At 52.4% G+C, this 23,287-nt stretch overlaps 8 protein-coding genes across 8 annotated transcripts; 6 read left to right on the forward strand and 2 right to left on the reverse strand.

Moving 5' to 3' along the window:
* Window positions 1–1,500: 1,500 nt before the first annotated feature.
* J4E82_003733 (uncharacterized protein) lies at window positions 1,501–2,154 on the forward strand (the record flags this gene model as incomplete). The annotated part of the gene is made up of 3 exons (XM_051730017.1): window positions 1,501–1,623; window positions 1,677–1,853; window positions 1,918–2,154. The coding sequence occupies 3 exons, from the start codon at window positions 1,501–1,503 to the stop codon at window positions 2,152–2,154; spliced, it is 537 nt and encodes a 178-aa protein (XP_051590341.1).
* Window positions 2,155–2,885: 731 nt separating this feature from the next.
* Window positions 2,886–4,374, forward strand: J4E82_003734 (uncharacterized protein; the record flags this gene model as incomplete). Its single annotated transcript, XM_051730018.1, has 2 exons — window positions 2,886–3,464; window positions 3,802–4,374. 2 exons carry the CDS (start codon window positions 2,886–2,888, stop codon window positions 4,372–4,374), a joined length of 1,152 nt encoding a protein of 383 aa, XP_051590342.1.
* A 141-nt stretch (window positions 4,375–4,515) lies between these two features.
* On the reverse strand, window positions 4,516–6,570 carry J4E82_003735 (uncharacterized protein; the record flags this gene model as incomplete). Its single annotated transcript, XM_051730019.1, has 3 exons — window positions 4,516–6,131; window positions 6,182–6,487; window positions 6,531–6,570. The coding sequence occupies 3 exons, from the start codon at window positions 6,568–6,570 to the stop codon at window positions 4,516–4,518; spliced, it is 1,962 nt and encodes a 653-aa protein (XP_051590343.1).
* A 1,563-nt stretch (window positions 6,571–8,133) lies between these two features.
* Window positions 8,134–10,038, reverse strand: J4E82_003736 (uncharacterized protein; the record flags this gene model as incomplete). The annotated part of the gene is made up of 1 exon (XM_051730020.1): window positions 8,134–10,038. The coding sequence occupies one exon, from the start codon at window positions 10,036–10,038 to the stop codon at window positions 8,134–8,136; it is 1,905 nt and encodes a 634-aa protein (XP_051590344.1).
* A 1,501-nt stretch (window positions 10,039–11,539) lies between these two features.
* Window positions 11,540–13,530, forward strand: VAC8 (Vacuolar protein 8; the record flags this gene model as incomplete). The annotated part of the gene is made up of 7 exons (XM_051730021.1): window positions 11,540–11,582; window positions 11,635–11,720; window positions 11,773–11,893; window positions 11,948–12,061; window positions 12,108–12,353; window positions 12,401–13,150; window positions 13,202–13,530. 7 exons carry the CDS (start codon window positions 11,540–11,542, stop codon window positions 13,528–13,530), a joined length of 1,689 nt encoding a protein of 562 aa, XP_051590345.1.
* A 570-nt stretch (window positions 13,531–14,100) lies between these two features.
* On the forward strand, window positions 14,101–16,150 carry J4E82_003738 (uncharacterized protein; the record flags this gene model as incomplete). The annotated part of the gene is made up of 3 exons (XM_051730022.1): window positions 14,101–14,366; window positions 14,421–14,800; window positions 14,850–16,150. 3 exons carry the CDS (start codon window positions 14,101–14,103, stop codon window positions 16,148–16,150), a joined length of 1,947 nt encoding a protein of 648 aa, XP_051590346.1.
* Window positions 16,151–16,724: 574 nt separating this feature from the next.
* Window positions 16,725–20,680, forward strand: J4E82_003739 (uncharacterized protein; the record flags this gene model as incomplete). Its single annotated transcript, XM_051730023.1, has 3 exons — window positions 16,725–17,365; window positions 17,415–17,618; window positions 17,671–20,680. The coding sequence occupies 3 exons, from the start codon at window positions 16,725–16,727 to the stop codon at window positions 20,678–20,680; spliced, it is 3,855 nt and encodes a 1,284-aa protein (XP_051590347.1).
* A 1,204-nt stretch (window positions 20,681–21,884) lies between these two features.
* RNR2 (Ribonucleotide-diphosphate reductase (RNR), small subunit) lies at window positions 21,885–23,271 on the forward strand (the record flags this gene model as incomplete). The annotated part of the gene is made up of 3 exons (XM_051730024.1): window positions 21,885–21,917; window positions 21,972–22,211; window positions 22,312–23,271. 3 exons carry the CDS (start codon window positions 21,885–21,887, stop codon window positions 23,269–23,271), a joined length of 1,233 nt encoding a protein of 410 aa, XP_051590348.1.
* Between the last annotated feature and the right edge of the window lie 16 nt (window positions 23,272–23,287).

Raw genomic sequence — 23,287 nt, forward strand, 5'->3', positions numbered from 1 at the left:
ATGTCCAGCCGTTTCTTCTCTTATGGGGAAAAAGTCAGTGGATGACAATTCGAGGATGCACGAGCGTAGGATCCCCGAAGCTTCTACCCGATACCTCTTCCCGTTTGCCGCCGTCTGAACACCACAAGCGCCACGCCACGAAACAATACAATTGCGTTTGAGCCTCGCCACCGGGGTATTAGGCTAAATGAATTCTCATCACGAGTCGGTGGCTGCTCTAATTATGCCACTTGGTAAGGACGTCTAAAGAGAGAGCCAGTCAGCTGGGTAGCGCCTATTCAAGGTGTAATGGTTTATCGCATGTCGTGGCGATCAGGAACAGCTTACACTATGGTTGGTCAAATGTCAGGTTGATCATGGCGTTGTCCTGCGTAGACGATCCTGATTCACATAGTTCACCCATTTGTGTTCCTTCTGGTTGACTTGAGAATAGGCGCCTGAGACGTTTGCCTAGAGTCTAGATGCAAGGCGAGAATCATCTGACTCCAACAACGGCCACCCTCTGATCCTTTACTGTATTCTCTCGTCGACGCGTGACAAAAGCAAGATAGATACAATCCTGAGCATGATTTGCTGGTCAGCAGCGTCCTGTGGCTCCACTTCGTCGATCAAGGGAATACGCTTAGGTACCAGGCGCTTCAAGTGGCTGTATCATGCGATTTTGTGCGCATCAGCTGATGCTACTACTTCGCGTGTACGGGCATTTCGTTCGCCTTCCTAGCGTTGAGCTTGAGTTGACAGCCGTGCCAGTACTTCAGGTTATAACACAGGAGTTTTCGATGTTTGACATGTGTCCCAAGTACTCCTTAGATCGCCCGATAGCCTGCTTTCTGTCTCGAGTAGGAAGGAGAAGCTGCGTCATTATCAGTACGGCTGTATGTCGTTTGTATAAAAATACGTATAGGCCGACATTGGCACCGAGAATTGTTATCATCTCAACTCTTTTCCTTCGTTCTGTAAGCCTTGTAGCCATGTGCGCTCATCAGGGATTGAGAAATCTTTTTCATTCGCACGAAGAAACCTGGAACTAACCAGACAGGTCTCTATGGGCTTTGTATTCAGGTCTGACGGTAGTCTCCATTATACATGGCAGATGGTAGTCTTCTAACATGTGCATAGTTCTGAGGAGCGAAGATGCTGCGATGCTCGTCGTGGTCAGCCAAGGTGGGTCCAATCAGGTTCCGTGGAGCTCCGCAGTGCATGGCATCATGACTACCCGCGTGCACGCGCCGTCATCCTTCGCATTGCATAGCCACAGTCGCCCAATGGGCCCTCTCACGCCCAGGACGTTACGACCACGATCAGCAAAATGTGGAGCAGCAACGGTTTGATACGAGGAAAGAAGTCTTGGGCCACGTTTGAAATCTTGGGCGTGCCACCAGAGGCCGACGTTGGATTCAACATGTCGCACTCGCTATCCAACCCGACAACAGTGTCGTCCGGTCTTTAGCCTCGTCGCACGTACTTTCGCTACTACTCAGCGCATCCGATACTGCAAACATGTTCGCAAAGACTGGGCTCCTTCTGCTGACGGCGGCGGCGGGCGTCGTGGGCGACTTCATGGTCTATACAGAGCCGCCAATCCCAACGTCGGCCATTCCAACCTTCGCGAACCCATCCGATGTATGCTGGGCCCATGCATGGCATCCACCGCGGCCGTACTGACAACTACGCAGGCCTCGAGCTGGACAACCTCCGTCTTCCTCAACGCGCAGATAGCTTACGGCCGCTTCACAGGCTCACTCGGCGAGCCCTATCAATCCTCCCTCACATCCGCCCGCTCCGAAATCGACGCCTTCGTCCGAACCGCCACAAATTACAGCATCCCCGCCGAGGTCACCATGGCTGACGAGGTTCGTTGTCATGGCACGACATGCATGTGAGACATAGACTGACTTTGCATCTCTGCATCTGCAGACGCCCACATACTTCTCAAGGCCAGATTGGTACACAGCCCTGCCCAGTGCGGCCAGGTCCTTTAAGGAACAGCAGGTCAGCGACCAGTTCAGCATCGTGAGGAGCGTCATTGCCGCGAGGGCTCCTACTTCCACGACGGGCTCTGAGGGAGCCGCCATGCCCACTGCACTTGCTGGACAGTGGCTTCCGGCTGAGTTTGGCGTCATGGCGGCTGCGGCTGCGGCTGCCTTTTTGTGAGGTACCATCAGATCATAGTTTACATAATACAACCCAAGCCATCACCACCGTAAGTAAGCCAGGACAAGTAATATGCTCGCGCATCAAGCCAGGTCCGAATAACCCCATCCAATCCTACATGAATAACACACCAATGGCACGCGTCGCTGTACGCATCTCGTATCCACCAAGCGTCGCCTATTCTTGGCGACCATCGTATGCCTGACCTAACACCAAGACTGCTATAAGAAACCTTGTTACAAGAACCGGAATTGGGTCACTCATGAACCAACAGACATCTCCTCCTCTACGAAAATGTCAAACTATGATCAAGCCCACTCTTTCCCTGTCTACGTTCACCCCATCCCCCAAAACCACCCTACAATCTGCGCCTATGAGCGCCGCCATTCCAACTCCTCGGACTGCAAGCATGCTGTGGTCTTCATCGGTGGACTAGGTAGTGGTCCGCATACGACGCATTACCTTGGCGCCTTGAATGCCATGTTGGAATGTGCTAGTCAGAGTAGCACGGATAACGTCAAGTACAATCTGTGGGAGTTGAGAATGAGGTCTAGTTATACCGCGTTTGGCTATGGAAGTCTTAAAGAGGATGGCGAAGATGTTGCGAGTCTGGTGGGACATCTCAAGGGAATCGGAGTGGAGAAAATCGTTCTGGTGGGGAGCTCAAGTGGTAAGATGGTTCATGTCCAGCCTCCTTTTCTCTTCCCTTGAAATTACCAAACTCCGCTGACATGCCCAAAGGCTGTCAGGCTATCATGACTTATGCCAGTACTGAGCCGGCGCCACCTCCAGTCGACGGCTATATCATGCAAGCCCCAACTTCAGATCGCGAAACAGCAGGATTACTCATGCCACAGGACCTGCTTTCCGCTAGTCTCGAATACGCTGGAGATCTTATTGCTAAAGGCAAGGAGAAGACCATCATGCCAGCCTCCTTCATCCCATCTATCATCACCTCGCCTGTGACAGCATACCGCTGGTACTCCTTAGCCTCCGTTGGCGGCGATGACGACTTCTTTTCGTCTGATCTACCGACCTCAGCTCTTCAGTTTACCTTTGGCAGACTGGACAAACCGATGTTAATTTTGATGTCTGAGAAGGATGAGATGGTTCCGCTTACGGTGGATAAGGAGTTGTTGCTGGGGAAATGGGTCAAAGCCATTCCAGAGGGTTTGGCGAGTGAGCAATCACAGATTATTACCACCGCTGACCACGAGCTCAGCGAGGAAAGAGTAGCTAGGTATTTCGTAGGGCTGGTTGTTGAATTCCTAAAGGAGCTCAACAAGGAACCTGCTGGAGCGCCCTTGAAGGTCTGCCAACCATGTATTTGAGAATTCACATTGTTCACATCAGAAGCGTATACAAAATTTGTAAGCCTATGCGTCAGCCCTCCGTTGCTCTACTCGCAACATCTCTCCTCGCCAAAGCCACCGCACTACTCATCCTCTTCACCCCTGTCCCCCATGGGCGGTAAGAATGACGTCAGCGGCCCCATCTGCAGCCCTCTCCCGTCTGCGCATGCAGCATATAGAAACCCCGCTATGTCATGCATCTATTTTCCAGTTTTCTGGTTCATGATATATTCCCGTTTCAAACCCTAATGTGTAATTCAGTATTCTTTACTTTTTGAACAGTACCCAAATTCAGCTCCAACAACCACACCATCGCGCGCTACTACAAGTCTATAAAATGGGTATCCCCTACTCCCGCCAAATCAACGCCGCCTTCGAACAAGTTACACCCCTCGTAGCCGCAGGTTTCAAAGTCCTTCGTACAACACGCGACATCTCCATTCTACTCGCTGTTATTCAGGTCTTGACTGTTTTCTTACTGGGACTTATCCTCATCGCGCTCGTTGTCCTTCTGTATTGCGTGAATCCAGATTTGGAGGTTCGCTTACACCTTGACGATGCTTGTAACACTCCGTTCGATACTGATGTCTACCAGGAAGAAAGGCAAGCTATCATAACGCCTTGGTTGCGGTACTTTGCTGGTATAACGCTTTGGTCGGTATTGAGAACTTTTCTCTCCCTTCTAGCGGTAGCAGGGCTTGCGGGGGCAGCGACATGGCACTTTTTCTTGGCGAAACAATGGGTCGAGGATGTGGAGTATGAGGGCAATGTCGATGCTGATAAGGCGCTGGAGGATCTAGATGATGATGCTCAGGCTGAAGGCGGTGGGAATGGTGGAAATAAGGGAAAGGGAAAAGGGAAGAAGTGAGAAGAATGTAGTCATTGGAAGCAGAGGAAGATGGCGCCGACCATAACTACTAGCACAATTCATTACTGTTACCGAACCAGCAAGTTCTACAACAAACAAAATAGAACTTGCCAGTCATCTGACGTCGTAAGAACACTACTATTACAACAATTTCTGCCTTGGACTATACCCCTCCCAATCAAGCAAGAGCAACGCAAACATACCACCCATAACCGGCCTAGCCTTGAAATCAATTCCATCCGGCTGTTTTCCATCATCTGCCTCGTAAAGATCGCTAAAAGCATGCGAACTGGTCGTCTCGCGCACCCACTTCGCCAGTTTCCCAATGAACATGTCGCGCGTTTCTTGGCTCGCGATGGCAGCGCAGAAGACCTCCCAGTCAGACTTGGTGTAGCCATGCCGTGTATCAAGGGGAACGCCATAGTTTTCGCTGATGGTCGGGTAGAAGGCTGATTGACTGTCGTAGATCTCCTGGGGAACGAGAGTGAGATTCAGAAGGCGGTCGTTGTAGAGGTTGTACAACAGGCCATGGGTGTCCTCGTTGCCGTAATTCAGGATGGCGTGCGGAGGAGTGGCGTTCTTGTTCATACCCAGGTCTACCCATTTGGTGATGTAATCGTGGGCTACGGCGGTATAATTTTCTGCGTCATCGGTTTCGCCGACGATGCGCGATAGTTGCGACATAGCTTCGAGTCCGATGATGCCTTTTAGTGCGAGATTGGTTTGATTAGGCAGATTACCAGCGAAATCGTCGGTGGACAGCTGCAGGGCTGGGTAGAGACTGTCATCGACGAGGTATTGAGCCCACTGTTTGAGGATGGGGTAGTGTTCCTTGATGTAGTCGGAATCGGCGGATAGCTGAACGTACGCGAGCATCATGATCACATTGTTACCGCATTCCTCTAGTGGCATAGGCTCATCAGCACCGTCTGGATGTCCAGTAGCATTGGGATAGTGCGTTCCCAAATCGTGGATAGCGGATTTCTTTGGGTAGTGCCCACTTTCCTGGTTCTCAAAGTGTGGATCGAGCATCAACTTGACCAACTCGGGGTTGGTATAGAAGAAGATTGGAGAAGCGGGATATATGACGTCGATGGTCTGAGTATTGCCGTTAGACGAGATTTCCTTGAGGAACAAGTAGTGCTTCTTCTCAGTTCCAACGAGTTGAGTAGCCCCGAATGCCTGGCGAGCAGCCAGTGTGGTAAGTACGGCATAATCATCTCCTGCTATCGTCTTGGAATCCTTCGAAATCTTATCATCGAGTTCAGTGGAGAGTTCGCTAGACTCGTTGTAATCGTTGTAGAAGAAAGACAACGCAGAGATATCATCTCCAAAATAATCCCTCCATAATGATGGTAGAATCACAAGGCCGTCCGCACCCAGAAACTGAATGGCGTCGTCCTGACATAGACCAATCGTGAATAACTGTGACTTCACGTCTGAACCAACGGAACCCATAGCTAGGGCGTATCCAAACACAGGCCAGCCGGTGTTAATGGGTCGGAACTCTGGGTCTTCCGCATTGTCAAGTCTTCCGTCGTTGTCAAAGGCATCGCGGACTTCAGAGTCCGCGCCCGACTTGTGTGTAAGACCTTCCACTGCTTTAGTGGAATAATACCAGTTACCCCATTGTGCTTGGTCGTTGTGCTCGTTGAAGACTTGTTGGTCTTGCTTCCAGACCTTGTGGTAGTTGACGCCATCCGACGTAGTACCAAAGCCCCATTCAGCTACTGCAGTGAGATCCCCAGACACCCATTCTAACTCGGTTTAGCGCACACACATACATAGGGATAAGCTAGATACTCACCAGCGCTGATGTCAGTGTAGATCTGCACATCATGTTCGGAATTGTCGAGGGACGAAACCTCGACGTCCATGTAGGAGAAAATCAGTGATTGACGCTTGTAGTCGTTGGGAGTAATTGGCGACAAGAACGTGACCTTGAGTTGAATCTTGTCGTCGGCAGTAAGGGTAAAGATACTCCTGGCCGACGTATACTCGTATGACGTTTGATTAGCCAGATCGTTGTAGCCGTCCGGCGCACCCATCCAAACGAACGTGTTCCCATCGACTCGAACTAGACCAGTCCACCCCAGCGTCTGTCCACTGCTTTCTGTTAGTATGTACTAAGCAAGTACCGTTCAAGGGCGACTTACGTCCAGAACGATGGCCATTGACCGGGCAAATATCCTCCATTTCCGCCATTACTGCCTGCAGGAAACCATGCGCTCAGATATGGGTTCTTTACTGCCAGAGGCAAAGACGGTGGGCGCGTCGGGGTGAACTTCGAGGCGGACTGGGCAGCAATGGTAAAGAAGAAGTTGATTAGTATGGCTAGAAAGAAGAGAAACATATTGGATGAATAAATGGTCGGGAAGTGGGTGGGGAAGAGCATTAGAGAGCCATGAGATAAAAGAATCATTTATATACACTAAGCATGGCTGCTCGTTCGTTTTTATCGCCTCGTGCTCATTGCAGCTAGTTTTCACGGATGCAGGCATCAGTGCATCGAAAGAGTTACTACCACCACTGGAGGTCGAAGCTTTCTTAAGTTCTAGGATCAGCACTAACTTGATCTAGTACGCAATCGAAGGCGGCTTGCCCGTTTGTATTGTATCGTGGTCACTGCAGCAGTACGCCTGACTTACATGTGGAGGCCATGCTAGACTAACTAGCAAAGGTCCGTGAGCACGAGGCTGACCGGCTCTCGAAACATCATATCAAACCTTCTGCAGATCAGTCGGCCGTAATCAGGCGACCGTTTCTATCACCCCATAGTCGTTTGGTGCAGCCTTGCCTAATTTGGCAGAGCATCCTCTGCGCGGACCTGTATGCGCTATAGGCCGGTTTGTTTCCCGAAAACTATGGGTGGCGAGGTAGAACGGTGTTGGTAGAGTTCACGATCCTCGTGACGCTTCTGCCTCGGTGTTGAAGCGCGACGAAGCACTTGTGTCCAGTAGTCGAGGGTACAAGTGACGTTGAACTCCAGGCTTGGAAGAAGCGCTACTCACGCGAGCGCACTGCTGGCGTTGGATTTGTTTGGAAGAGGAAGGAGCCAAAGCATTAGCGGCGCAGCGACACATGTGGACGTCAGATACCCGAGAAGACATAGACGAGATACTACAAAGCCGTTTGTCTTGGAGCCCAGTGTATGGACACGACGGATCGGATGGGTGTCGTACTGCGGGGAAGGCTTGCAGATCCGGAAAGTGCCATCGACATGCTTGCAGCTTATGTTTTTGGGAGCACACCCACTGCAAATCGGTAGCACGAAAACCAGGACTACAGATTTTTGGGTAGCATTGCCACGTTGTTTATATTAAGTGTCAAATCCCATGTGAGCAACACGATCATGAGGGCACACATGGCTTATGAGTAGTGATAATTCATTGTAGATGCTCATCAAAATATGAGGTCGCATAAGCCGCTAGTTGTCGCCTACAGGCATGACAAATGCTAGGATCCATGGTAAAGACCACGCGCATCAGGGGGCCAAATAGAGTACAATGTATCGTGAGACTGGCTGACCTCTCGTGAAGAAGAACGCCAGCAAAAGCAGGATCGTGAGTGGAAGAACAGCGTAGGGTATCCAAAAGCCAACGGAAGTGACCGAATCGCAAAATGCCCGATGATAAGAGAAAACCAAGGGCGAAATATAAGCAAAGAAAAGAGACGCAATGTGAACCGGGTATCCAAGGATGTAACGCAAACCGGCCCAACCAACACCAAACGTTACTCGTACAAAATATAATCATCGCTTCATGACTCAGCGACCCAAGGGCGAACCACATGCTCGAAGCGTTGCTCGCATTCGCGCAGCCACGCGCACTCCAAAATGTCATGGACATTCCAGCGCTTTTCAACATCGACCTCGAGACAGCCCCTGACAAGTGCGAGGGCGTCGTCGATGTTGCTTACTTGGGCTGCCTCTGCATTACGGACGAGCTCCGCATCCCACTCGCAATTTCGGATCTTCTCAATCGTCTTGATGTCCAGACCGTCATTGAAAGGTAGAGTCGCGGTAAGTAGAGCGAACACAACTACACCAAACGCCCAAATGTCCGCCGCAGGGGAGAAGACTGGCCCAGGTGCGTTGAACAGCTCAGGAGCCGCATATTGCAGACTGCCGGCGATAGACGTGCTAGTCTCTGCGGGGCCTATGTTCTGATTCTCACCAATCGAGTGGGGCTCGGAGCCGTCACGCTGGTCGCTAACAATAAAGTCTGCCATGCCGAAATCGCAAAGCAGAAGATCGCCGCCGTCCCTCTCAGCATCAGCTACCGTCATATCAAGAAGGCAGTTCTCGAGCTTGATGTCGCGATGTACGACCTGAACGTCGTTGTGCAGGTAGCGCATAGCCGATGCTAGCTGGTACGCGTAGCGCTTCACCAAGTGAGCTGGCAGACCATTCTTCTTGAGGCGGCGTGTGTCGCGGATCAAGTCGAAAAGAGTCCCACCCTTGTTCAATCTAGTGATGCAGAAGGTAGCGTAGTCGGTGGTGTAAACCCTCAGGAGAGGAAGAATATAAGGGTGACGCAGGAAGCGCCAGATCTCCACCTCGTGATCGAATTGTGTCTGAATCTGTTCGTTCTCAAGTTCTGATTTGTCCTGTTGCAACTTGCGCACAATCTTTACAGCATCGGTGACAGGCTTCCCATTCTCCATGCTTGTGACCTCCTTGACAACGCTAAAGCCGCCATAGCCAATCTGCTTTCCAATAATGTACTCGCTGTCGTACCCGATGCCTTGGCCTTCATCATCTGGCTCAGGCGCTTTGATAGGGGCCTCGGTGGCTTTGTAGCGCGCCAGGAAGGAGGCAGCCGGCGACATGGACGAAAGTGACCGACCAGAGCGGGCAGAGGATCGACGACTAGCCCTCTTGAGGCTGCCGTCTTCGCCAATCTCCGATCTCCAGCTCTTGGTCCGAGGTGGGCCCACGCGCCGAGGGGAGGGCGAGAATAGCGGGAACTCCATAGGGGACGTGGCGGGCATTGGCGAAAGCATGTACTCGGAGGGCGTCTCGAGGGGAGTTTGGGCCTCGTCTAACGGCGGCGAAGCGGTGGCATCAGAAGTCAAGGATGCGACCTGATCGCGGTACTCGGAGTCGTGGGCAAGGTCGTCGACGGTGGTTTGGGCAAGGGGGTACCGGGGCTCTCCAACGCGGTACTGCATGTTTCTACGCATGGTGTAGGGCATTTCCATGTAGTCTTGCTGTGAGCCATCTGAGTAGCTTCCGCTCTCGGTCGTGCGTGAATGCGACTGCCGTGAAGACTTGGGCACGGGCACCCCTAGGCCAACGCCCTCTCCCGTATCGAGCCGAACCTCATTGTTGAAACTAATGCTCGTCTTGCGTTGCCTGAATTTGGCTACGAAGTCCTCGTCGCTTCCGCTGCTGCCCACTGCGAGGGACCCCTCATCGTCGGATTCAGTGCGCGAGTGGGCGCCATGGTGGTCACGTTTGTTGTAGGGACCGCGCGAGATGTTCAGCGGTTCTGCAGCAGCAAATCCGGCGGTTAGCTGGGACTGGCCATGGTGGTTGTGCGGGGACTGTTTACGGGCTAGAGGCGCGAAAGATGCAAAGGTCGAGGCGACGGGTTTGTGGGGCGTCGAAGTGTCGAGTTTGAGCTTCTGGAAAGTGTGTGAGGGTTCTGAAATTGGGGCCATTAAACCGGTTCACAGTGGTGCAAACCTCTTCTTACAGCGGCGACCGGGTGTATTAATGTGTGCGGCGATCGTGGGGTGAGGGTCGCGCGGCGAAGGGCGAAACCGGGAAGTAAAGTAATAAGATTATGTTCGGGCTTGGAGACAGCGGAGTGCTAGCGGAACGTTGAAATTGCAGGCGCGCCGAGCAGCGGTATGCCTGGGAAGATTTCTCGCAGCGGCAATCACTTGATGGATCTGGGGTGCAAAGAATTGGGATGAGAGGGGGACGAGTGCGAGAAGGAGTGTAATGTTCTTTGTTTGAATATTGCTTCTCGTTGCTCAATTTCCGGCCTCCCCCACGCACTTTGTTAATAGGCGGCAGTCAGCGGAGGCGCGGGCGCAGAGGCACGTGAGCGACCGGACCAAGCCATGCAACACGTCTGCACCTATAGGACGCGTTCCCAGGGTAATCTGCTGCTTTTGAGCATAGCGAGTGGGTGCGTGGTGAAGGCTCTGGGCAGTCTAACGTGGTAGGTGTGCTGGACGATCCATGGTAAAGCAGATAGCCAAGCAGCCGTCGTCGGATAGTGACGCTCGAGGGAGGGAGACGAGTAGGGCTACCCCGCGCGGAGGTGCTAGACTGCTAGGCATGCTTTATAATAATTGTACTGATGAAGGGCTTCGCAGAGTCGTGGTGATGGCAGCAGCGGGCGTGGGGCGCGTCAGGCAGATGCTGCATGGCCGAAAAGCGGCCCGCTCGACCGTACATGACGCCGGGCGTTGCAAAGGCGAATAGCGAAGCATGAGGACCATAATTGTGAGCTGTCCGGCGCATTGTTGGTTGTACACGTCAAACGGCCGAAACATGACGTCGACGCCGCGATGGAGCTCAACGCGGTTGGCTCACGACGGCGACAAGTAAGAGACATGTTCCAGGGTCCCTGTTCCTCGCAGCTGGACCCTTTGAAGTTGCTCCGGCGTGGTGGATTAATGATACTAACCTTGACGATACTAAGCCTGAAAGCGTGGAAAGGGGCAGAGATACACGGGTGACGCGGTTCTGTAGGCTGCGGGCACGGCAGCATTGAGACCTGGCTGAGATGGCAGACTGCGCATACTGCACCGCAAAGTCTGCTGTCGCGTTCACGTCGCGGCATGCAGCGACAAGCTCGTCCAAGCTCGTGGAGCGGCCAAGTACTTTGTTGCTGTGCATGCTGCATGTCAAATCTCGTTTTCACGTGAAGCTGCTAGCCTCGCGCTTGTTGCACTGACTGCATGCTCGGGCGACGCTGCCGCCCGCTACTGCTAGCTAGCACACCTCCAAGTTCCCTTTGCCAAGCTCTCTTCACTACCCTGGGGCGGGTGACAACATCACCAAGCTCATCCACCCATCGCACCGGCCCAACCCTAAACCTCTGCCCGCTGCCCGCATTCTTCGCTGCGCCACTGCATTGCGACTCTGAATCTGCAGAGCCGATAACAAGACTGATCGGCCGGACCGCGAACGTCTGCGCCTCCAGCCATGGGCATCTCCGACGTCTGCTACCGTTTCTTCTGCTGCGGCGGTCAGTCGACTCAAATCTCTGGCATTGGAGCTTACTGACGAATCATCTCCAGGCCGCTCAAGAGACAGCATATATGACCCAGTGTTGGCAGACAGCGAACGGGAAGCTGTCGCCGACCTGCTGGGCTTCCTCGAGAACGTACTGCTTCCCACCGCCTCTCCGCAGCCATCCCGCATGCTAACTTGCGCAGCGAGCCGAAACCGACTTCTTCTCAGGCGAACCCCTCCGCGCGTTGAGTACTCTGGTATACTCGGACAACATCGACTTGCAGCGATCGGCAAGCTTGACCTTCGCCGAGATAACAGAACGAGGTACATACCTGACACTACACCATAGCACATGCAGCCTCTAACAACCTTGGACAGATGTCAGAGAGGTCGACCGAGACACCCTGGAGCCTATTCTGTTCCTGCTCCAGAATCCCGACATCGAAGTGCAGCGTGCAGCGAGCGCCGCCCTGGGCAACTTGGCGGTAAACAGTATGTTCGCACGGCACAACTTTGAGACAAACACTGACTCCCGCAGCCGAGAACAAGGTGGCCATCGTCGCACTCGGTGGTCTTGCGCCATTGATCAAGCAGATGAACTCGCCTAATGTCGAGGTACAATGTAACGCCGTCGGGTGCATCACCAACTTGGCTACACACGAGGACAACAAGGCAAAGATTGCACGGTCCGGCGCACTGCAGCCTCTCACACGGCTAGCCAAGTCAAAGGACATGCGCGTGCAGAGAAACGCAACCGGCGCACTGCTGAACATGACACACTCAGGTACGATGTTCGTTATCTCGACATAGTTTGTGCTGACATGGAACCAGACGACAACCGTCAACAGCTCGTAAATGCTGGCGCTATCCCCGTCCTTGTTCAGCTACTGTCTTCATCTGATGTCGATGTCCAGTACTACTGCACCACCGCCCTCAGCAACATTGCTGTCGATGCAAGCAACCGCGCCAAGCTGGCACAGACTGAAGGCAGGCTGGTTGGCTCTTTGGTACACCTTATGGAGTCGTCCTCGCCCAAGGTGCAGTGCCAGGCCGCACTTGCTCTTCGTAACCTTGCGTCGGACGAACGCTACCAGCTCGAGATTGTACGCGCTCGTGGTCTGCCTTCCCTCCTCCGCCTTCTGCAATCGTCATACCTACCGCTGATTCTATCCGCCGTCGCGTGTATACGAAACATCTCCATCCACCCCGCCAACGAGTCGCCTATCATCGAGGCTGGCTTCCTTAAGCCGTTAGTCGATTTGCTCGGCTCCACCGATAACGACGAAATCCAATGCCACGCAATCTCCACCCTGCGTAACCTTGCGGCAAGCTCAGACAAGAACAAGCAGTTGGTTTTGGAGGCGGGTGCTGTGCAGAAATGCAAGTCGCTCGTGCTCAACGTGCGACTTCCAGTGCAGTCTGAGATGACAGCTGCGATTGCCGTTCTTGCTCTGAGTGAAGAGCTCAAGCCTCACCTGCTCAACCTGGGAGTCTTTGATGTACTCATCCCACTTACCGAGTCGGAAAGCATCGAGGTTCAAGGTAACAGTGCGGCTGCTCTCGGAAACCTGTCGTCCAAGGGTAAGTTTGACTCGTCGCTCGTCTGTTCAACATCCTCACTAACGAATCTAGTCGGCGATTACTCGATATTCATCCAAAACTGGACAGAACCCGCAGGCGGAATCCACGGCTATCTCCGCCGCTTCTTGGCGAGCGGAGACCCAACTTTCCAGCATATCGCTATTTGGACACTGCTACAGCTACTCGAGTCGGAAGACCAACAGCTCATGGAGCACATTGGCAAGTCGAACGAGATCATCGACATGGTCACCGACATTGCTGAGCGCAACATCGAGTCAGATGACGAAGACAATGAGGACGGCGAAGGCGAAGTCGTCACCCTCGCACGCAGATGTCTTGAGCTGCTGGGAAAGAGCCCCAAGACTCTCGTCGAGGGATAGAAAAGCGTTGGATCGCATTTTATACCCTGTTTATCGGTTGTTCATCGTGTTGACTCTCTTGCTCGTACCCACCATATTCCGGTTTTCTGTTAATGCGTTTACGTTACACTGCTTTTGGGCATCTTGAAGGCTGGCGTTCAGGGGCACAAGTATCCTCAGTATCTCTAGCGAGCATTGGCGGAGCGGGCTTTCACATACATTGGCATGCACTTAACTTACCACTACTCTTTTCCGAGCATTCAGCGCGGACGAATTTGTAATTGATAGAGTTGGATGGAGGTTTCCGTGGTCAGGAAATGAATCAAATGATGTTCGGAATCTTATTGGCGCTTTGATAGTGATGTACTTGACTAATCAGTGAGTCTTTAAAACTATTGCCCAGAATGTATCCTAGAGTGAGAAGCAAGAGCATACAGCCATGCCCACTCGATCTGTGGAAGAGCTTAGTCGAGACCCCTCACCTTGACATGTGACGTCGCGTCGGAGCTAACGAGTTTATCGATAGCCAAAATATTTGCGACTTGCGCGAGTCACCACGCACCACCATTCCACACGATCCAAACAACAGCAATGCCGCCAAAACCAAGAGGACGGGGAAGCACCCGCGCTCGCGGAAGTGGAAGAGGAGGAGCCGCAGCAGGACGAGCTACCACTGACACGAGTGAATCCACGGATGCGATCCCGCAAAGCACAGCTCCCGCTGACGCCTCGGAAGCTCCCACTGAGCCCGTAGTACCAAAGCAAGAAGATGGCGATGCGAAGCCAGTCATTATTGGTCAAGGCCCATTGGCGACTGCAGAGCCACAGGCTTCCGAGGCGCCTTCAGCGACTGTATCGTATGCTTTACTCCTCTATCTACCTCGACTCTGGTACTGATACGTATACAACAGTGCTGTCGCATCACCTCAGCCTGACGCAGAACCAGCAGCTCGCGCTCCAGTACAAAGGCTCGGCAGTCTTCAAGGCTCTGTACCTCCTTCACGATCAGCATCACCGTCTGTACGCGGCCGCGGCGGTACAACTCGAGGCAAGAGGGGCGTCAAGACCCCCGCCTTCACAGGAAGAAGGAGCAAAGAAGAGCGAGACGCTATTGCAAAAGAATTGGCAGCTCGCGACCGAGAAAGGACAAAAGAGCAGGTTGCTGCGGACAAGAGAAGGGAAGCGGAGGCGGCAAAGGCAGCAAGGCGAGAGGCCAGCAAGCTGAAAAATGCCAGAGGTGGTTTCAGTGGAGTCGCGAGTGGACCCTTCTCATTAGGCAGCTCTAAAGAAGGTAAGCAAGTTCGTTTGGCTATGGTTATCTGTACTGACCTTCACGACAGACAGGAAGAACAGCTCAAATCGCGGCTTCTCTGGCTTCGGATCTGGATCTGGCTCTCGAGCAGAGCGCGTCAAGAACGAGGACGGCAGTTACGGAGGGTCTGGTTCCCGGTCAGGCGGAGGTGGAGGTGGAGGAAGCGGAGGAGGGTCATCGATCAAGAGAGAAGATGGTGGGCTTGTGTCATCTGATGACGAAGACCTGGCCGACATACCGCGTAGGGATATCGATCTGATCGAAATCTCCTCAGACGAAGACGAGACTAAAGCGAAAAGTGCGCCTTCACAACGCGGGCCGCGAACAGCTTTACCCGTTCGCATTGGCAGAAAAGAACACCAGGAGCGGACTATCGGTATCAACACAGAGGCAAGCTCGGAAACTTCAGCAAAAATACTGGAACAAGCGGAATCGAGCGGCCAGTCACCAAAAAATGTTGCGTCTGAGCAAACAAGCCGGAAACCAAAGAACAAGTCAAAGGATGTAGAAATCACAGGTTCGCGGAAACAGTTCAAGGGCGTGTGGCACGACTCAGAAGACTCGGATGTTGTTGTCAAAACCGAGCCTACGAGCGAAGACGAGAACATGGTCGATGCTGAGCAGGTAGGCCTGTCCGATGCTCCTGCTCAGTCCTCAGAAAAACAAGAACCGTCGTCACCAAATGCCGAGCGGAAGCCAAAACTTAAGAAGAAGAGTATAGCAGAACCAGTGCTCCAGACTGACGAAGATCGCGCCGAATGGGCACGTTTTCAATCGAACCTACGCCATATCCGAGCCGAGTTGGGTCCAGAGGAGATACCACAAGTCGATGGATCCGGCGATGTACCGATGACAGACGCAGCTAACACAGAGAAGAAGCCTACAGTGCGAGATAACAACGTCTATCTGTTCCAAATACCGCCCCTTATGCCAGCAGTAGAGCCACCATCCATCAAGAAAGAAGCACCAGACCCTCAGTCTGCGTCCCTACCTACGCAGCCATCAGCTAAAACGGATTCAAAGATCAAAGTCGAGGAAGGCAGCTTTTCCGATCCCTCTGCTAGGCCCAAAGAAGGTGTTCGATTTGGGAGTGGATTGGTTGGAAAGTTGCGGGTACACGAATCTGGCCGCACAACGCTGGACTGGGGCGGTACGAGCTACGAACTCACGCCTGGCAACAAGGCCAGTTTCCTACAGGAAGTTGCTAGCCTTAATATGCGCCCCGAGAATGAGAGAGCTGCACCGGAGGACGCAGGTGAAGCAATCAGTCTTGGTAGAGTGAAGGGCAAATTCGTCGTGGTGCCAAACTGGGGCGAGATGCTCGGCTGAGATTGGGGTAGAAATAGGCGTTCATGACATGCATCTATTGGCGCTAGACGGATTAATTTAGGTCCGTGGTTCATAGTTGCATATTTCAAGAGCGGTCTTCAGGTCCGCTACCAATGAACAACACGAGGACAAAGATCGAAATTCATACATTCATGCAAAAGCTAGCGTTGTGAGTGTAGACCGCATCTCGCTAAGTTTCACGCTTTGGTTCTTTCGCCTCGGCAAGACCATTTAGGCATGGATACCCAAGTTCTAGACAAACAGATGTGCTGTGGGGATAACAGGGCGGGCCGCCAGTGGCCTAGGTCATTGGTACGTACGGTAGTCGTTCGGCGACGAATCCCATGGTGGCAATCAGCGAAAAGCGAATTGCCCATGACCGGCCAACTCGTGCAACTGCCATCTGCTGCAACGCCTGCAACTTCGCGCATCATCACGGGTACGGACTCATCGCCGCTATTGTATGTAACAGGACCATTATACTCTCCGCGGCGCGCTTTCGGCGCCTTTCCCGCGCTGATTCCTACCTTCTCCACGCGCCGTCCAATCACAGCATCGACGACGCAGATCCGCCATGGAAGTGGACATCCGACAGCTATACGACAGCGACCCACGACCAACCTTCATCGTCGACTGCGAAGCTCAGACGACGACTATCTGTCATATCAATACCGCCTTGCTTGCCATACCACATATTGCATCGTCGCTGCACTCGCCTTCGTCGCTGAGAGACTGGTGGGATCCTACAAGTAGGGTCGCAGCTTGCCACCAAGAGGAGTTCCTGCATGGACGATATAGATGGGCCAAGTTCACTGCATGCAAGCGCTGGCTAATTGTCACCATCGTCGAACAACCAGCACCAAACGACGAGCAGCCTGGTCGTCTGCAAGAGCCTACACAGGTGGCGCGAGGGAGATTGTCGTCGCCTCATCTGCAACCAGTGCGAGACAATATCTTTACTGTCAAGATACAGTCGCCAGAGCTACGCGAGCATGTCGAGAATATACGGAACGTCAACTGGTCTAAGACATCGCTTGGCCCGATCAGTTCTTGGAACTATGAGCTCAATGTTCTGGTCACCACTTTAATGCTAGAGACACGCCCTACAGCCCTCTTCCTTGGCCCCGAGCACACGATCTTATACAATCTCGCGTATGCCGCAGTCAGCGGCTCGAGACATCCTGCGATCCTCGGTCAGAGTATTATTGATGCCTGGTAACTTCTTACGCCTACCTATGGGAGTTTAACGTCTAATTTGCTGCAGGCATGAACTCGCGGACCCTGTAAACGCTACAATGGCTCGCTCGGAGAGCACACGGTTTGCAGACGCCCCCGAAGAGGAGTATCATTTCATGGTCGAACGTTTCGGCTTCGTTGAGGAAGCGTTCTTCAAATGGAGCCTTGTGCCGCTTATTGGTGTTAAAATAGACGGCATGTATTCCATCGTCACTGAGATTACGAAACAAAGGTAGGAGAGCCTGATATTTGACATGGTGAAACCATTGACATGACGTATGCAGATTGCTGGAACGCCGCGTTGATGCTCTACTCAGAGTTAGTCAGATGACTAGCAAAGCGAGAAACACCAAACACTTTTGGCAGAGTTTGGCCGACGCTATCAGGCCTTACGAATACGACTTTCCAGCTGCCGTTTTATACTCTCAGTGCGAGCTTCTCGATCCGATAGACTCTGCCTCCCCACCGAAAGGGCCACTAAATGAATGTACGCTAGAATGGTCTATAGGCTACAAACCTAATCATCCGGCCATACCTCCGCATTTGGACCTGGACAGTGATCTTGGCTTAGCTCGCGCCATGCGCGATAGCGCCAGAGGTGGGACTGCACTGTCGTATCAGGAAGAGGAGGGCGTGTTGCCATATTCCTTATACCATGACCTTGAACAGCGGGCGTTTGGGGATTCATTGAGGTGTTTTCTTGTTGCTCCAGTTAGGACTTATGACGAAACTATCGTGGGATACCTTCTAATCGGCTTGAATACGCGACGACCCTACGACAACGAATACAAAGCTTGGATAAAAGTGTTCTCGAATCTGCTGGGTGCTTCAGCGGCCTCAGTAGCGCTTCATGAAGAAGAGATCCGGAAGCGCAAACGTCAAGAGGCTCAGGCCGAAAGAGACCGTGCGGCCCTTAATGCCGAAGTTGCAAACCTGACACAAGAAGCTAGTCACGTAGCTGAGAAGCTTCGCAACTTCCACGATATCGCAGATGAAGTCGGTCTAGGGTACTTTGAGATCGACATTAATGGTATACTACTACATGCTAATGTGAGGGCATTGCAGCCATCATGTCGAATAAGACTGACGATGTACCAGGAAACGTACTTCACTCAAACCGGACAACAGAGAGACCTCCTCAAAGTGCCTCCGTTCGCTTACAAGGAGTATGTCTTCGAAGGAGATATACCCATGATGGATAATCAATGGAAAATATTGGCCTCTGGTGAACCAGCGACGTTCGAGGTTCGATGGAAGAAGCAGCCAGAAAAACACCGTGATGGCGAAGAAACTATCGACAATTATCTTTGGACATTGTCAGCCTGTGTGCCGATCAAAGGCGTAAACGGAACAGTTACAGGTGTCTTCGGATGCAACACAGACATCAGTGCTCAAAAGGAGGCGACAAAAGCTGTCCTAATGCGATCGGATGCAGAGCGACGTTTGGCCAGCTTTACGGAACTCGCGCCTGTGGGTCTATATCACCTGAATCCAGATTTAACGATGAAGTACTGCAACGACCAATGGTTTCACATCACGGACCACCCCAAAGTACCGATAGACCAAGTGGACTGGCGAAACATAGTCGACGAGGATATGATAGGCCGTTGCTATCATGACGTTGAGGTTACAAAACGCAAGCAGGGGCCGCATACTTTCACAATACATCTCAAGAAAAAGTGGACGGGGCCCGATGGTATTCAGACACCGACCTGGATTCTTGTTAGCGCTACTGCTTACACCGACGGGACCATCATGGGAACAATGACTGATGTTAGTCAGATGGCATGGGCGGAAGCTATCCAGAAGAATCGGGTTGAAGAGGCTCTTGAGTCAAAGAGACAGCAGGAGAACTTCATCGACATGACGTCTCATGAGATGCGAAACCCTTTGAGCGCAATGGTGCAATGTGCAGACTCCATCTATTCGTCGCTGAACGATATGAAAGCTCTCGCACGTAAAGAAGCTCTGACATTCCAACCCACTATTCACAGTCAGCTCAAAGAGTTGATCAGCAATAGTCTGGATGCGGTAGAGACGATACAAGCTTGTGCTACACACCAAAAGCGTATTGTTGACGATATTCTAACACTATCAAAGCTCGACTCGAAGCTTTTGGTCATTAGCCCCATGGTACTACAACCCTCGGTGCTTCTGCAAGACGCTTATAAGATGTTCAAGGACGAGGCGAACAAAGCTAAAGTCAGCCTAGAAGTTAGATGCGATCCGTCCATTGAGGATTTGAATATCGACTGGGCGATTTTGGATCCGAGCCGAGTCTTGCAGGTCCTTATCAACCTACTCACCAATGCCATCAAATTTACTCAAAGCCAAGAAGTCCGCAAAGTCGAAGTAGTCATGGGCGCATCGCGAGAGGTGGAACAGATGCGCGATATTGAGTATGTGCCACAGGAAGCCGTGCGGAAAAACTTTCTGACACAGGCTGAATGGGATCATGCTGGAGAGGTATTTTACCTCAACTTCACAGTCAAAGACACCGGATGTGGTCTTTCTCCGGAGCACAAAGCCAAACTATTCCTACGGTTCTCGCAAGCAACACCAAAGACACATGTTCAGTATGGCGGTTCGGGCTTAGGTTTGTTTATCTCGCGCGAGCTCACCGAAATGCAAGGCGGCAGCATCGGCGTTTCCTCCATCCATAACGTAGGATCAACATTCACGTTTTATATCAAATCAAGGAGAGCAAAAGCTCCGGAAAGTGCTCTCGCTGCAACTGTCCTTGATTCGACTGGCAATCTGCCCACTCGCACCAAAGCTCAAATCATTGGAGAGGACAGCAAGAACCCCGACGTAGTTCCACTCGCTGCGACACCCCTGGAAGAGCAAGGAAGAGCAAAAGAAATAGAGAGCTGCAAATACAACATTCTCATCGTAGAGGATAACCTCATAAACCAACGCGTCCTGTCCGCCCAACTAAAAAAATTGGGCCATACGACATACGTCGCAAACCACGGCTTCGAAGCCCTCTCCCAACTCTCACGCACAGTATTTTCTGCTTCCCCAAGCGAATCCCCACCTCTGCCTCTCTCCGTTGTTCTAATGGACGTCGAGATGCCCGTCATGGATGGCTTGACGTGTACGAGACGGATACGGGACATGGAGAAGAATGGCGAACTGAGCAGGCATGTACCGATTATCGCTGTTAGTGCGAATGCGAGGAAGGAACAGATTGATATGGCGAAAGAGGCTGGCGTGGATGAGGCGATCTGTAAACCGTTCCGAATTCCAGAGTTAGTGGGATTAATGAGGGGAATGGGGGTTAGGGGGGAATAAGATGGGCATAAAGCGGCGTTTGATTCTATAGATTGACTTGATGCGATTCCAGAAAGGGCTAGATCTGGCCTGCTGGTCAAAGGTGGATATGTCGCGGACGTACGAGCGTCTTACTGTTACTACCGCATACTATGGCGGATGATGCAATCATATCGATCAGTGATCGGTGCATTCAAGGTCTTAGCGAAACGCCCCCAAATTGCTTTCAGCGTGTGCATCTAGTGTACCCTGGATTTATGCATACCTTCGTCAGTATGGTGAGCCAGATGCTCTTCCCCACACCTAGTGCGACTACTCTCAGACGCGTCCGAGCACGCGTCGTCCAGTCAACTAGTGGGGTGAACTCGGATTGTAACGCCATCGAGATCTCAAACCGGTACAAAGTATGTATGGATTAGGAGACCAACTCAGGGGAAGATGACGAGAGTGGGAGATAGGACGGCTCCAGGCGCGTCGAACACGGTCTCACGACGCGTTCTCGGGCCAAAACATAGGCTGGTCAGCGTGTGACGAGTTGGGTGGAGCCAACCAGCCATCAGTGCCTGATCATTATCAGAGAAAATCTAATCTGATCCGAGGCCGGCACGAGCACGGTCAGCTTGCAGCCAATGCAAGCGTCGAGTCTGGCCTCGAGGCGGGCCAGTATGGGTTTCAAATGCATTTCCAAGCCTTTGTTCAGCCGACAAATGCAGGACTAACTAGTCACGGAAACGGTCCTTGCGTGTTGTGGTGGGGAGAATCGAATCATAGCGCGTTGTGACGCGTCTGGCACAGACGGTTTTTTTCGTGAGAGCTCGTGGCTGGGCAACGCGACGGGCGACATTGGAGGAGATTCTCACCACACAATAGATGGAAAGACAGCGATATGGGTATCGTTGGAATGCGCGCAGTCGATTATATAGCCCATGCAAATTGAGGATAGAATCGAGTCCCCGTAGAGCAGAATAGATGTGATGATCCAAAGCGCGCATGGATGAGATCATAGCGTCTTTTCGCGAGCACGGCGCGTTAGTGGCTGGCAGAACGGATCGCCCAGTCACGTGTTAGCGTCGAGACGCGGATTTATAGTGAAGTCGCGTCTGCTCTTTCTCTCAGCACACCACATCCACCACCATCTTCACATCAGCGTTTCCACGAGTATTCTTGACTGCACACTCGTCTCTCTCTACACCATACAACGCTACATTTTAATTCTCACCTCACAATGTCTGCCGTTGAGTCTACGCCTTCCAAGCAGGTACGTTGCGATACATCCGGTACTCATACGCGTTGATACTAACGCGTTAAATAGATTTCATCTGCCATTGACTCACTCAAGATGAACGACTCTCCCGCAAAGAAGCTTGACTTCTCGCCGGTCGAGAAGGAGAACACTTTCAAGCCCATCGTCGGTATCCCAGATGACTTCGAGGACGACCTAGAGGAGGCCAAGCCTACCGTCGCGCCTACGATCAAGGAGGAGGAGGCTATCGAGCCAATCCTCCAAGAGAACCCTGGACGCTTTGTCCTGTTCCCCATCAAGTACCACGATGTAAGTCTTACCCTTTTGATGTTTTCACGTGCTTTACGCGTGGCTTGACGCGTCAAACGCGTTTTCATGAACACCCTTGCTAATTATATATCCACTATAGGTCTGGCAGATGTACAAGAAGGCCGAGGCTTCTTTCTGGACCGCAGAGGAGATCGACCTCTCCAAGGACCTTCACGACTGGAACAAGCGTCTCAACGATGACGAGCGCTTCTTCATCTCCCACGTCCTCGCCTTCTTCGCAGCCTCCGATGGCATTGTCAACGAGAACCTTGTTGAGCGATTCTCTAGCGAAGTACAAATCCCCGAGGCACGATGCTTCTACGGTTTCCAAATCATGATGGAGAACGTTCACTCAGAGACCTACTCTCTGCTCATCGACACATACATCAGCGAGCCCAAGCAGCGCAGGTACCTCTTCAACGCCATCGACAACATCCCCTGCATCCGCAAGAAGGCCGACTGGGCCCTGCGATGGATCTCCGACAAGAACTCCACATTCGCCAACCGCCTTGTTGCATTCGCCGCTGTTGAGGGTATCTTCTTCAGCGGTTCTTTCGCCTCCATCTTCTGGCTCAAGAAGCGCGGTCTGATGCCCGGTCTAACATTCTCCAACGAGCTCATCTCCCGTGACGAGGGCATGCACACCGACTTCGCCTGCCTTCTCTTCTCTCTCCTCGAGAACAAGCCCAGCCCAGAGTCTGTCAGAGCTATCATCACTGAAGCCGTCGAGATTGAGCAGGAGTTCTTGAGCGACGCACTACCATGCGCTCTGCTCGGCATGAACGCTACTCTCATGTGCCAATACATCGAGTTCGTCGCTGACCGTCTGCTGTTGGCCCTCGGCAACGTCAAGGTCTACCACGCCACCAACCCCTTCGACTTCATGGAGAACATTTCTCTGGCTGGTAAGACCAACTTCTTCGAGAAGCGCGTCGGCGACTACCAGAAGGCCGGTGTCATGGCCAGCACAAAGAAGCACGAGCAGCAGAAGGAGGGTTCATCGCCCACACCTGAGCCGCAAGGCCAGTCTGGTGATTTCTGCTTCGATGAAGACTTTTAGATGCTTCGCTTTCACT

This window comes from Alternaria postmessia (genome assembly GCF_024291825.1).
Source record: "Alternaria postmessia strain BMP 2775 chromosome Unknown scaffold_16, whole genome shotgun sequence".
Classification (NCBI taxonomy): Eukaryota; Fungi; Ascomycota; class Dothideomycetes; order Pleosporales; family Pleosporaceae; genus Alternaria; species Alternaria postmessia.